Source organism: Montipora capricornis, chromosome 3, assembly GCF_036669925.1.
Source record: "Montipora capricornis isolate CH-2021 chromosome 3, ASM3666992v2, whole genome shotgun sequence".
NCBI classification, from domain to species: Eukaryota; Metazoa; Cnidaria; class Anthozoa; order Scleractinia; family Acroporidae; genus Montipora; species Montipora capricornis.
In genome coordinates this window covers 17,679,102-17,694,101 of record NC_090885.1, presented here as the reverse complement: position 1 = coordinate 17,694,101, position 15,000 = coordinate 17,679,102, and the positions used below count along the sequence as shown (strand labels likewise).

The 15,000-nt window shown below is 44.0% G+C and overlaps 2 protein-coding genes across 3 annotated transcripts in view; both read right to left on the bottom strand.

The window, feature by feature from the left end:
* The window catches only part of LOC138042467 (uncharacterized), a 244,564-nt gene that overhangs the window by 89,602 nt on the left and 139,962 nt on the right, over window positions 1-15,000 (bottom strand). The gene's annotated exons all lie outside the window — the stretch shown is intronic.
* LOC138042471 (uncharacterized) overlaps window positions 1,638-15,000 on the bottom strand; it is a 34,629-nt gene continuing 21,266 nt past the window's right edge. Inside the window, exons 3-7 of the mRNA XM_068888376.1 lie at window positions 14,645-14,870; window positions 11,280-11,568; window positions 10,158-10,270; window positions 9,202-9,385; window positions 1,638-1,924 (exon numbers count right to left, since the gene is read on the bottom strand). Coding sequence (XP_068744477.1) covers window positions 1,866-1,924; window positions 9,202-9,385; window positions 10,158-10,270; window positions 11,280-11,568; window positions 14,645-14,870 — 871 coding nt within the window. The 3' untranslated portion in view covers window positions 1,638-1,865. The remainder of the gene's footprint in view (window positions 1,925-9,201; window positions 9,386-10,157; window positions 10,271-11,279; window positions 11,569-14,644; window positions 14,871-15,000) is intronic.

Below are 15,000 nucleotides of genomic sequence, written 5' to 3'. Positions count from 1 at the left end.
ATCGAAAAAAGGCCTATTGATGAGACAGCAAATCAATACAAATCAAATGTTTTTCTTTTAATAAGACGAGAAAACCGCTGCGGTGCACCCGGACAAGGAAACGCAACCCACAAGTGTGACAGAGTCCAGCAAGAGCCTGGGACACATTGGTGCTCTCGCGCCACTGCATCAACACTGAATTCCCGTTAAGTTTTCAACCAGAAAATCCAATTTTGAAGCAACGATCTGCCCATTTTATAAAGTTGGTCTTTCAACAGATTTACAAGACCAGATGAAACAGCATAATCGCAAAGTTTTGAGTATCTGAAAGGCCTGGGTTTGGAGACAGAGAGAAATATAAGGTCTCTGAAAAGACTCCCAAAAAGTTTCGGGCGTATTACGAGGGCCATAAATCTTTTGTGTCTGCAAACCAAGGCGGTCTCGAGAAATGATGCTGTTCTTTCCTATTTTGTAAACCTGTTCAAAGACCAGCAAAAGTCCCGAAAAGCCAATTGTGAATCTGAGATCCGCCGGTTTTGAAAACTGGTGATTTTACATGTTTTCAATGAAACAGCATACAAAATGATTCTGGAGAGCTTTTCATTTTTAAGATAAAGATGGAATTCTTTCCTTCGCGAAACGGGCAGCAGCTTTCTAAAATAAGCGGAACGTAGTGTCACCATTGGCTTTTTCTGGCCGCAAAGCTACAACAGACAAAGGAGTATAATTTTCATAATTTTTTTCTTAAAACGTCTTAGTTCGTAAATAGACCATATACAATGTTAACATTGTTTCCACAGGAAAAAAAACCAGGCTCTCTAAGCGATGAATTCTCATCCGCGTTTCTGATGTCATCAAAAACCACATCCATTCTGTCAAAGGTCTCCACTAGAAGCGCATACACCCAAAGCAAACAAAGCGAGGGATTTATTCAGTGTTCATTTAAGCTAAACTTTGGCCGACAATTACTTTATTAAATATGGTAAATGGAAGGGATACGGTGACAATATTAGTTTTTACGCCTAATAGGGGTTTTAGCAAGAATTTAAGAACAACTGAATATTTTTCATTGCATATGAAAGGGAACTGAAGCCAAAAATTGAGGATTTTTTTCCTTGAAGCTTTGGCCAAGAATACGGTTGATGTTTCAACTTTCTTCATCATAAACTGTAAGCACAAACCCACAAAAGGGAGACCGTGAAGGTCTGTTATTTTCCTTTATGTTTCCCATTTACAGTGAAGTCGCTGATAATTACTTTGAGCTGACAATAATGAGGCCCCAAAGGAAGCAGGAAAAACGCAACTTCAAACTCAATTTTCCTGCTCATATCAAGGGAGAAGCAAAAGCAAGCATCAAAACTTCATTTGTACAGTACATTCTTCCTCATAATCAAGAAAAAAATAATACAGTTGGAGTTTAGGCCTTAAGTTGTCCTTTAAACAATACCAAATGGGCATGTATTCGCTTGGAAGCCGAGATAAAAGTGAAGACACAGTAGCGTAAGCCAACGATGTGGCTGAACTATCATTTAGCTACAACTGCGCTCGCTTACAAAGATCTTTTACTTGCTGGTACTATTGATGGTAACGAAGTTATTACAATAACGCGAAATAGTATTTTTAGACGACGTTCTCCTTGGCGGCGTCGGTGTCCTTGCATAAGCTCCCTATTGACAGCTAAACATCGCCCGATGTGAAGGAATCCGGAATCCAGTAAATGTGAGGTTTTGGAATCCGGAATCCATAGCGTGGAATCCGGGATCCATTTCGGTGGATCCGGTGAGATTGGAATCCGGAATCCGAGACTCGGGATCAGGAATCGGAGGGCCACTCTAGGGCCACCTGGATTCCTTTACATAGGGCGATAAACGTAAATAGTAATGCTTTCAGTCCTCAGCGGTGTCAAGTGTCATCTCGAGCTCTGTCCAATCCTCGTCAGGCAGATCTGAGGAGTAAATTTCAAACTATGTTAGTTTCGTAAACCTTTGGGTTATTTATCTCTCACATGTCAGCTATCAGATTAAGGTGGGTACTAGTTAAGGGATACTTAGCCTAAGGGTTGTTCCAGAATTGATGAAACAGTTACCTGTCTCCCTGGGATAGAACGTGTGATCGCCTTCCCGAAGGGCGGTTGTCAAGAGATTTAGTCTTTTGCTCATTCCAGTCTTGTTGAAATGTCTGACTCATCGTTCTTTATTTTAAACTTCACTTTAATCCATAAGTGCAATATTGATAGAAAATCACTTGAACAACGCGTGCCAGAAAGTTTACTTGTTTTCTTTTATTACAGCCTTCAAGGCAAAGTATCTCATAGTAAACTGTTCTAAGCCTTCGTGGCTCTTTACATTAATTTCAATTTGAAGACATCGTTCTTGCGTAAGGAATAAGAGTTTAGTTGCATAAGTCGTGTTTTCGCAGTGGCCCTTCGAGAGGAACTGAGTTAAGCCCTTAAAGAGAACTATTGTTGCAAACAGGTGATGCAAGCTTCATTGTTTCCTGGCTCGATTACCAGACGCACGCCGTTTCGAGAAATGAGCCAGCGTTCACTCCTTAGATCATGACTGGGCGCGTGAGGTGAGCCATCCTAATCTCCGCCAATCAGAAACTCCTCTGCAGAAATCGAGCAGGCATAAATTATATATTTTGGTTCAAATTGTGGCTGCGAAGGTATTCTTTGACCCGGCCTGTTCGAGCGTTACAGTGCTTTTAAGGTGAGAAACATCCACGATTTCGACAACAGAAAGTGTTCGAGAAGCTGGAGAATGGTATTGGGTCGCTTTCTACCGCCTGAATTCGGAAACTTCTGAATCACTTATTCTCCAGTTGGCGCAAAGAGCAAATATGGCTTTTGAATTCATTTCTATTGCAATTTATCCTCAGAATTCTTTATTGTAAGAGCATGTAAAATTAAAATTACTGCTGAGTTATTGGACCGACAACCTCGCACCAGTGGCTCAGTTAGTTAAGCAGCGGGCTGCCATGGGGGAGATCGTGAGTTCGACTCCGGCCGGACCAGCACTCATGGTCTTAAAATAACTGAGGAGAAAGTGCTGCCTTTGTAAGACTTTCAAGTCCTCTCGGATAAGGACTATAAACCGTAGGCCCCGTCTCACAAATATCTTTAATGTTCACAAGTTCCCTCTGGGACGTTAAAGAACCCACAAACAATTCGAGAAGACTAGGCGATGAAGTTCCCGCTGTCGTGGCTGTCCGTCGTGAGTGTATGGGTGGGCAAGTATAGCAGGTCCATATCAGCTGAATAGCTACAAATACTTCAACCTGATCAAACAAATAAATAACAACAACAACAACAATAACAGAACGAGGAGCCCGATGAGGTTGACTGAGATCTGCAGCGGCTGAACATATTTTTGATGATTCGCCGGTTGAATTCAAACTCACATTGATCATTTAACCACAACCTCAGGCTTGCATCACGTGAAAACTTCGCACAGACGTTTTAAGCATTGTTATGTAATTACTGCCTGCTCTACTGGGTGCGTAGAGCTTAGGGGACCCTCCCGACAAGCGAGCAAGTACAAGCATCAAACAGTCAAAAGCGAAAAACTACAAAGACTCCAGCTCTTCGAATCGCAAGCTGGAACATTCAAACCATGTGCCCTGGTCTCTTCACTGACCTTCAGCTAATGGATGACTCCCGCAAGACCGCCCTCATCAACAAGGAGCTGGCACGACTCAACATCGACGTCGCCTGTCTGCAGGAAACCCGGCTGACCGACAGTGGATCAATTATGGAAAGAGATTACAACTTCTTCTGGCAAGGCCTGTCCAAGGACGAGCCGAGGCAGTATATACGGCGTAGATTTTGCCGTGAGGAACTCACTGATTGCCACCACAGAAACCCCCTCCGGAGGATCATCGAGAATTCTTGCCCTTCGTATGAAAACGTCGGCGGGCCTTGTGAACATCATATCCGCCTACGCCCCGACGCTGATCTCCACCCCAGAAGCCAAGGAGCAATTATACGAGGCTCTACAGGAAACACTATCCGGAATCCCAAGTTCCGAGGGCATATTTCAACGCTCGCGTAGGTACCGACTGGCAAGCATGGCCTACCTGCCTCGGCCACCTCGGCGTCGGCAGGATGAATGAGAATGGGCAGAGGTTGCTCGAACTCTACGGTCACCACAGCCTCTGTATCAAGAACAGCTACTTTAAGTGTAAGGAGCTGTACAAAGTGCCTCGGAGACTCCCTCGGTCCCGCCACTGGCATCAGGTAGACCTCGTAATCACTAGGAGAGCGGACCTCAGCAGTGTCCTCCACACAAGAAGCTATCACATCGCTGACTGTGACACGGACCACTCGCTCGTTGCAAGCAAGGTCAGGATGAAGCCCAGAAAGATCCACTACGGCAAGACCCAGTGTCGCCCCCGCATCAACACCTGTGGCACTTCCGACCCCGTTAAGGCTCAGAGCTTCGCTGACAGCCTCCAGGCTGCTGCGCAACCAACAACCAGAAACCCGGATGCCAAATGGTCTCACCTCTGTGATGCCATCTACGATTCAGCCATGGTTGCATTCGGCAAGAAAGAACGCGAGAATGCTGACTGGTTCGAGGCTTGCTGGGAAGAAATGCAGCCAGTCACGGAGGCCAAGAGGAAAGCGATGCTGGCTTACAAGCAGAACCCTTCCCCAAGCACACTTGACTCCTTTCGAGCAGCTAGGAAAAAGGCCCAGCAGACCGGCCACCGCTGTGCCAAAGAGTACTGGCAGAACTTAACCTATGCGCCAAAATCCGGCTAGCAGCGGACTGTGGCCACGCAAAGGGGATGTATGACGGCATCAAAACTGCCACCAGCCTTACGAGCGTCAAAACAGCCCCGCTCAAATCAAAGACTGGCGAGGTCATCACTGATCAGAGCGTGCAGCTGCAGCGTTGAGTGGACATGATCTTCTCCCTCCGTCAGCTGAAGGAGAAGTGTCGAAAGCAGCAGCCATTGTTCCTCGCCTTCGTGGACCTCACCAAAGCTATTGACTTGGTGAGCAGAAGTGGGCTCTTCAAGATACTCCAGAAGATTGGCTGCCCTCCAAAGCTCCTGGCGATCATCACCTCCTTTCACCAGGACATGCAGAGTACGGTCTGGGGCCACCTCCAATGCCTTCCCTGTCAGCAGTGGAGTAAAGCAGGGCTGTGTCCTTGCTCCAGCCCTGTTCGGGATTTTCCTCTCGGTGCTGCTCCAGTATGCCTTTGTAGACTGTACCGAAGGTGTCTACGTACGGACGAGGTCGGACGGGAATCCCTTCAACATCGCCAGACTCCGCGCCAAAACCAAAGCTTACGTGGTGCTCATACGGGAGCTGCTGTTTGCAGACGATGCTGCTTCCAACATCTCGGAGACAAGCTTTTCCACGCCTGCAAGGAGTTTGGGCTAACGATTAGCCACAGGAAGACCAACATCCTGGCGCAAGGTGCTGAGTCCCCCCAGTCATCACCATCAACAACATGGAGCTGGAGGTTGTGGACACCTTCACCTACTTGGGATCCACCGTGTCGAGCTCGACTTCGCTCGATGCTGAGATCAGCTGCCGGATCGCCAAAGCAGCTGCTGTCATGGCCAAACTCAACGAGCGAGTGTGGGCAAATGACCTGCTGAGCGAAAGGACCAAGATGTGCGTCTACCAAGCTTGTGTCCTGTCGACTCTCCTTTTTTAGCAGCGAGTCGTGGACGACCTTTGCCAAACAAGAGCGGAGACTCAACGGATTCCACCTCCGCTGCCTTCGGCGCCTGCTGCACATCAGGTGGCAGGACAAATTCACCAACACCGAGGTCCTGGAGGGTCCTCGCTCACTGAGTATGCCATCACTGCTCATTCAGCGACGCCTTCGATGGCTCGGCCATGACCATCGCATAGAGCCTGACCACCTGCCAAGAGAATTCCTTTATGAAGAACTACAGGCGCGTAGGTCGACCGCTGCTGCGTTACAAGGACTTCATCAAGCGAGACTTGCGATCTGCACTAATCGACACCAATGCATGGGAGGACATCGCCAAACACCGAGATACATGGCGGCTAAGTGTCAAAACGGGAGTTTCAAAGGCGAAAGCGAACGCTAGAGTCCAGGCTACATGAAAGAGAGCGGCGACGAAAGAACGCTCAGCCTCTGCGCGCGAATCCACAAGGCACGTCTGCGCCACCTGCAACAGAGACTGCCACTCCAGGATCGGGCTACACAGTCATAAAAGGTCCTGCTCAAATCCCCAGCGCTGACCATCGCCTCTTCGAGACGAGGATGCCATTAAAATCAATGTTTTAGGATGCCTAATGCCATCTCCCCGAAACTATTAACTTCGCATAAATTATATTTTGAATTGACGTTACAGACACGATCAATTGTTCACACGTCCAGCCGTCTCTTCTCGGGGAGAATACCCGAACTCGAGTCAGCGGCGGAAATCGAGCCTACATTGTTTCCTGTTAAAATATTTTATCCTAATCTACCAAAAGTCCATTCATTACTCAAGTAAGAATCTGGTATCAGGTTTGTCCCCCATCAGCGTCAGAAAAGTGCCTATTTCTAAACCAAATTTTGCGGGGAAAATAAGCAAATAGACTAAATGTTGTACCCAACTCAAAAATACCGGAGTTGAGACTCTTTGTGTATTGTATTTGCATTAGAAATACCTGGAAGAACACGTTATATTCCCAAAGGTTTGAATTGGGTATAACTTTTGGTCTATTGTTTATTTTCCCGCAAAACTTGGTTTAAATAGACAGCGATTGTTTGAAAAAGATGACAAATGGAAGGTCTATTGGCACTGACGCAGTACCAATGGAAGCAATGAAATACTGCGAAGTAGATCGGGTAATTGACATGATTGTAGGACAACAAAACATTATCTGGGACCTAAAGGATATCCCGGCCAGATGGCGAGACTCGAAAACAGTTGTTCTCTACAAGAAGGGCAGCCGTTTGATCTGCAAAAACTAACGCGGGCTCTCAATAACCCATAACCTATCGCGCATTACACCAATGGTAATCAACCAACGTCTGGAGAAAGTTTACGAGGCGAATATCGATAATTATCAGTTTGGTCTCCGGAAGGATCGTAGTACCGTTGACAACTTATTTGTCTATAATCAGTTGCGCAGATCATCAGCAGCAACGACTTTAGCACTCTATGCGGACCTAACCACCGCATTTGACAAACTACCAAGGCGGCTATTATGGAAAGTGATTGAATTACGAACGGGGAGTAAAAAAACTCGTTGCGATTTTACAAGCGTTTTACTGAAACACACGTGCCAATATCAGCATTAGCGAAATTTGGTTTGATGTTTTTGGACGGGCGCGGGGGAATCTCCGCCGGTCTTTGTATGGTATTTCGACTGAGTCTTGAAAATCGTGAAACATCGAGTTGAAAAAGAAGTTGGATCTACTGGAGTCAGTTTTCGGTATAACATCGATCAGTTTTTGATCCCAAATCGCGGTGGAAAATGCGAAATCAGCGGAAAACCAAAAGTAGAAAATTACACGGAACGGAAACTGTCACGGCGCTTTTATTTGCGGATGACCTAACACCGTTGACATCAGGCCCTGAAGAGGCAGAAAAAACTCTTCACATTTTGAATCAAGAATGTGCGAGGTGGGGGTTATACGTCTCGTTTGGGAAAACGTATACTCAAGAATGGCCGGCAGGAAATGAGAAATTACAGTACACTGATGAATCATTATTTTCGGTTGATGGTAACAAAATCGGAGACGTAACTAAGTTCAAGGCGCTTGGCCAGAATATTGACAACGCAAACCCCGAGGGGTATATTCGGTACAGGATAGGCCAAGCAACAGGTCAGTTCAACCACAAACGGCACATTTTCACACACCACAAAGAGTAGACTTTTTGCAAAGCTTTGTTCAAAACTCGTTGATTTACGGCGTTCAAGCAGAATGCCCGACCGAGGAGAATATCAAACTTTTATCCACTTGAAGTTGCTGGTACCGGTTTTTACGTCGGATGACAACGGGCGGCTATGCGAGAAGGCCATTTGAGGACGGCGAGGAATCAATGGCTTATAAATAATCGAACGCCGAGCTCGACAATTTTTTTGGTACGTCGCCGTTGAAGAATGTGATTCATGTACACTACCTGAATTACATCGCGCACATTGTCAGACGCGACAACGCCCACCCGACCAAAAGGGCGTTATCTATAAAACCGGATCGCTCCCATGCGTATTCGGTGTGGGCAAAAGTAAATTTCATTCTTGAGCAAAATCTTTCCCGGGAAGACTTAATCAAGAAAATTCTTAATCGGTCAACATTTCAACAGGTTCTGCGGCAGCGATTCCCACATTTACTGAAAAAACGCGCCAGAGCCAACTCTGAGGCCCTCGTGGCCAACCATACCGAAAGCAGCAGTTTACGCGACGGAGAGAGTATAAAGCCGCGGCTACACGAGCGATTTTTGTCTCGCGCCAGTGCTGCGATTTTTTTTCAGATTTTCTCGCGTCGCCTGCGCGCCAGGGTGGCTACACTTGTGACAAATTTTGGCGACAAATTGAAGGCGGCGCGAATCGCATACTTCAAGAGACCTGGGCCCGGTTGTCAAAAGCCGATTAACTTAATCCAGGATTAGCGTAAACGTTTTTTTCATGTTTTCAACTTTTTGGTTAAAGTTTCTTTTGCTTATTTTTGTTTTTCAAGATCGACATCTACTAATGTAAATTTTATCCGACTATCAGCGTCGAACAGCACTTGGGAGTAGAGAAATAAACTTCTTGGTTAATTTTTAATCTCGGATTAGCGTTAATCGGCTTTTGAACAACCGGGCCCTTGGCACTATAAACAGACATTCCTACCATTTCATTGGCTAAATTGTCTTAAGTTGCGTCCCAAGCGCGGGCAAGTTTCAACTCTGGCGACTTTTTTCTTGCGATTTTTTCACCTGTCGCGTCGCCAGTTCAAGGGTGGCTACACGTGCGATTTTCATCTCGCGCTGGCGACGCGTCAAAGTTTGAAAAAATCGCATCACCACCGCGAGCAAAAAATCGCTCGTGTAGCCGCGGCTTAACCAATGATGATGATGATGACGATGAGCAGTACGTTCAAGAGCGTGAGGTTTCTGTATTTTTCTTCCATTCCCGCAGTTTAGCACAACATTGTAAGCAAGATGGTATTAAATTGGTCTTTAATAGTCCCGGCGAATACTGGATGATTCATCGTTTCTTTTAAACAACAGATATGTCATGCCCTTACTTACCATCAAGCAATTTGAAAATAATTCCACAGCTCTGAATGTCTTGTATCGTTACTCCTGTAAAATCAAGTATACGCTGACCCGTAGTTGCTGGAATGTACATGCTTTGCAGAAAAATGCAGTCTTCACGGGTCAACGGCACAGGAAGTAAAATCTTCGTCTCATCAGTGGTCAATATTTTTTCAAACTGTGAAGAGATGACACTGTGACCGCGTTATCACTTGATTTTGGCAAGTTTGCTATTGCACTGGTTTTGCTTTACCACTCTAGTGATTTGCCAAAATAGTTAGTGTGCTTTTACATCGTTAACCAATCGAAAGCAAAAGAAACAATGGCGTTTACAGGGGATGCCGACAGTTAACGCGTCTGTAGTTTCAAAAAATATGCTGCGAATTAAAAGACATAAACGGCCGGATTTTTTAAACTACCGGATTAGGATCAAAAAGAAAATCAAAAAACTATGTCTTCTACCCGGTAACCCATCCCAGTACAAACTCCTTCAAACCGGAATTAACTAATTGCGTGGCGAGTTACACTTGTCCGAGTTTAGCGAAATCCCGAGCAAATTGTAGACATTCTTTGCCTTTGGCATTCTATGTACATGTAATCATTTTGACTTGCTCCTAGTGGTTTTCCCCGAGCCTGCCAGTTTTGGTCAAGGAACAGCTAGAAGATTTCTTAAAACCAATCAAAAGCCAACAGAGTGATGATGCCGTTCTCTTTCTCAATACCTTTGTCACTGCCTAGAAACTATCCACCGTCTTGTGTTGTTATGCTGATTCCTGATCTTGTTTACCTACCTCGTTCCCAGGGTCTCTCTTCTGGAAACGAGGTTGCTGTTCTACCTCCTTCCCCGTCTTGCACAGATGTGTGAATAAATCAAGGGAGGTATTCCCCAATCCCCAAGCCTATATCCTTCAGATCTACTGGCAAGTTAACAATTTTGTTTCTTGACTCACCCATCCCAGGTATTTTCTGACCCGCGCTTTTCGTTGCTCTCGGTTCTTCTCTGTCATTAGAACCGTCTTGTATATAGTGTTCATCATTTCAATGTCTTCGGCAGTGAAATAATCTGGAGCCAAAAGTAAAATTGTAGCAAAATTACTAAAACCATCTATTTTTATATAATAAGCTCAATAGTGCACGAATTTTGATTGGTTCTTATCTAATCTATTAGAGGTTAGACGTTGGAAACCACGGGGGGAAAAGACACGAGCAAGGGCTGGCTCCAAAAGAACTTCTTCTAATTTTACCCTCGCCGAAAGACCTGAAGGTCCTTGGTACCAGAGAAATTTACCCCAGCTGGTCCAGGTCCATCCGAAAGGAACATATTACCTTCAAATAGCGAGTTTAAGCACGCGACGTTTTGGTGCCTCGGACGGAAAACGGAAGTAAACATTTCGTATACCAGGAGAGTGGTCTCTCCAAGAAATTTAAAACTTTAGCAACCGCGCACCAGTGGCTCAGTTGGTTGGTCATGCGGGAGGACGTGACTTCTACTCCGGCCGGACCAACACTCGGGGTCTTAAAATAACTGAGAAGAATGTGTTGCCTTTGTAATTGCATCTGCAAATGGTTAGACGTTCAAGTCTTCTCGGATAAGGACTATTAACTGGAGGTCCCCTCTCACAGTATAGGACGTTAAAGAACCCACTCACTATTCGATAAGAGTAGGAGACTTAGTTCCCGGTGTTGTGATCTCACGTTATCTGGACGGCGGAATCTTTAACTTCCTAAAATAAAAATTGCACGGTCGTGGATCAAACTAGTCTTTCAAAGTGAATAAAAAAGTGAATTTTCAATAAAAAGATTCTTAAAAACAACACATTATATTTGTTGTATTACGTTTGTTGAGGTGATGAGCACTTAAAGAGTTTTTAACAGCACAGCTGAACATTGTTTATGATAGTCTGCGTTACATTCAGTATCATTATTAATGCGAAAGGAATGTTTGCAAGTGTAAATTTTGATTCAAATCCAGAAATTTAGAAGAGATCCATGTCTTTGAAAAGCACTAGGCAATGCCCTGGATATCCTGCCTTATTTGTTTTGTTTCTTCATAACCTAAAGCACTGACGTACCTGGTAAATAGTTGTCATCTGCATCCAGGTCAATTGGAATATCGGCATAAACATAATCTTCCTTAGTTGCTCTTGATATTGTGCTTCCAGCAAACTCATCTTTCCCCATCTCCAGCTCCTTGCTTGTTTCCTTGTACTGAACGTGACAGTACTTGAGGAGAATTGGCCCCCATGCATTCCTAGTTGCCACACCTGGGGGGGTGATTCTTCTCTTGTATTTACACTGGACTTTAGATTTCAAAAACTTAGCAAGCTCTAATGGCAGCTCCAATCCTGCTTTTATTTCCAGCTGAAAGCAGAAAGAGATGAAATGTCAATAATATCATCATTTAAATTGCTTATTTGGGAGCTTAAAAAGCAACGAAGCCTACGGTAACGAAAATACTTAATCCAGGGATCTTCGACCGCGACGTCGACGGAAACGTCACCTCAAAATGTAACTTTGCTCTATCGTAAGTCTTTCGCGATTCTTTCATCTCGTTCTCGTTGTATAATGTGCCTGAACTATTCTACAAACAAATTGGCTACGAACGGTTTCAGGGTACAAATGGAAAAAAAGGGTTTGCATTTGTACGCTCACAAGTTGTCGTCAAACTCTCAAATTTGGTGCATTGCGCACTTAAAGCACAATTATTTTTCCTCTTTTAACTAATGATACTCTTGTTTTGTGGCGTTGTCGTCACTTCAAAGTATAACTTTGAGCTTCCTTATTTCAAGTACTACTATTTCGTAATTATTCTGTCTTATATATTCACATTGTACAGTACGGGCGAAGTATCATGACAGGACGTTGTCGTCAAAACCTTAAAATTGTTTTTTTTAAACTGTTATTTTGCAGGGTGCGGCGAGAAACGTATGAAAATGTGTGCCGCTCTTTCATCTCGACCATTCAGTTTTCCTTCCTAAAGCAATAAAATTATTGTTTTTGGTCTTGTCGCTGCCGTAGCCACGATCGTTTCCTAACTTCCCTTTTATTGAAATTAAAAAAAAAACGCCGCAATGGTAGCGGCAGTGTCACGCGAACTCTTCCTGAGTTCGATTCCGCGGCCGGAACAGTCACTCGGAGTCTTAAAGTGACTAAAGGGTAAATGCTGTTGTGGTCAGCCTCAATGCCAACTAATCCCGAAGCCAGCCATAACTTAGGAAACTGTCAGAGCAGCAAATATTGTGAAAAACAGCAAAGATGTTGTAAAACTGATTTACTCGTACGATAGAAACATAAGCACAACGAACAGGCGTATAAGGCAAGACAGGGCCAGAACACACTCGAAGGCAACCCAAAGGTTCCTTTTTCGATGGCTTCTACCGCTTTTACGTTAGGGGTGGAGTGAGCGGTTACCAAATACCATAAGAGTCGTGCATATTTCTTTAAAAACGAGAGTGCCAAATAAACATCCGACCGGAAATATTTTTTGGATTGAAACCGGCGAAAAATGCAGAAAGGAAAAACTTTCCAAACCGTTTTCCACCTGAACACGGAAATCGTCGACTCTTAAGAGCTTTACTTGACGTAGTATGGCCGTGCAGCCATTTTGAGCCACAGAAAGGCGCGAAAATTTAGACCACTTTTATGTTTAGGTGTCAAAATACAAGAGGTAAACCTGCCTTGAGCTTGCGACCCAATCTAAAACCAGTACCTGGTCAGCGGTCAACTTCAAAAAAACAGCTGCCTTCGGTGAGCTCTAAACTTAAGCCCGCAATATGACCACGTGATACTGGTCAGCGAATACCTTGTTTTGACAGGTGTCAATTGACCAAAACATGGATATCCAATAACAAAGATGTACGCTGTAAACGGCCGCCATGTTGTGCGTATTGATAATTATTATTAATAATAATAATATTAGTAGTATTATTAGGATATTATTAAATTATTGGGCAACTTCTTCGTGCGTACGCGCCCACGAGAAATACCGTTAGCCATGATTACTATGAGAAAAGCAATTCATGGGTTCCTATGATTTTAGAGCTCCGGGAGCTCTGCTCAGGTCTTTAGGGACCTTTAGATCGAAGGACAAGGACGACTACGAGTAGTAGTTTTTCGTACTGAGCACGCGCGTAATGTTTGGAAGCCGACGTTGAGGCCGACGTTTTTCGAAGTGCGCTTGCTCAGAACGGTAAACTCTTACTCGTAGTAGTAGTAGTAGTAGTACTGGTCCTCAGATCTAAAGGTCCTTATTAGGGAGTTTAAGAAACGACGCCGGCTTCGGCTACGGCATCGCCACAACACCTTAATATCATTGGTTAAAATATTGCTGTACTCTGGATAACAACAACGTTAAATCACCAAATTTGAGGTTTTAATGACAACGTGAGCGTCCAAATGCGAATCTTTCATTTTATATTTATACTTCGAAACCACTCGTATAAATTCAATTTTAGGATAATACACCCACATATTGAGTACGACGTGAACGAAATGCAATAACCGCGAAAGACTTAGGATTGTGCAAAGTTACATTTTGAAGTGACGTTTTCGTCGTCGTCGCCGTAGCAAATCTTTAAGTGTCTCGTAATGCCTGCTTTAAATCCAGGAGTCATATCATGACTTAATGGAATACGATCGTCCGGGTGAGTGTAGTCCTAAAAAGGACTGTTTTGGGTGATATTGATCGATGTTTCCACAACCTGAGTGGAAGTCATCTTCTGCAGAGTCAAGCAAACCTTGTCGAAACGTTCATGTCATCCAAAACAGTCCTTCTCAGGACTACACTCACCAGGACGATCGTACTTCCCTAAGTTATGCACCCGTATTATGTTAAAATTATTAGCCCATGCACACGTCGAGACAAAACAGTTGAAAAAATTTACCTTTACGTATAGTATGCGTTCGTTTTCATCCCGACGAAAATCCGAAAAGGCACAAATGTTCTAAAATCTGAGTTAGCGTATTTCTCGAGTGCTTATTCTCATGTCATACGTGTAAACCAGACTTAAATTAAATATTTTTCTCAAAGATTGAAAGAAGAGTTTTCTTTTCAATCCAAAAAAATGTTAAGTATTTTCAACATTTTATGAGTGTTAGAGTTTCCCTTTGAAGGAGGAAGCTTACAGAAATCGCAAATCGAAAAAGAAAATTTCCCAAAACCGCAGAACTACAACTGATGCAAAATTGATATCATTGATATCAAATGCCATAATCACATTTTATGTTGCCTGAAAACAGAAAGCCAAAAATGGAAAGCGCAAAGAGGAAAGGAAAGCCGAAACCAACCTCGTCCCCGGGGTCTTCTTGGAGAGTAGACCCAGGGGATGAGGTTGAGTAGAAACAAAAAAATTAAGTTAACAAAAATGAAAATATTTGCTCCAAACAGAAAAAGACAACAGTAAAGGGTAACTACCTTTTGTTGCCTGTTTCCTTGAACCTCAAATCTTTCGCTGTAAACCACAGATGTTACAAGAAGCAGTTCTTGATCTTGTAAACAGCTCATCTTCTTGGTATCCAGGTCAAAGCTTGTCAGTATATCACGGAGGTCTGGATCCAATATATATTCCTGACTAACTTTCCCAAGCTGGAGGTCTCCAAGGTTGTCATCAATAGTCAATGTTATCTCGCCGGTTTCGCCAACGTTAACAATAACTTCCTTATGGCTGGAAAACAAAAAACATTGTTTTTGTCAGTAACTCGTTGTAGTTACCAGCAGCCCATGAGTAGGAGCGAACAACAGCCCTATATTCCTGTCAACGCGTTTTGACAGACCGATTTAAGGACGGTGCCTAG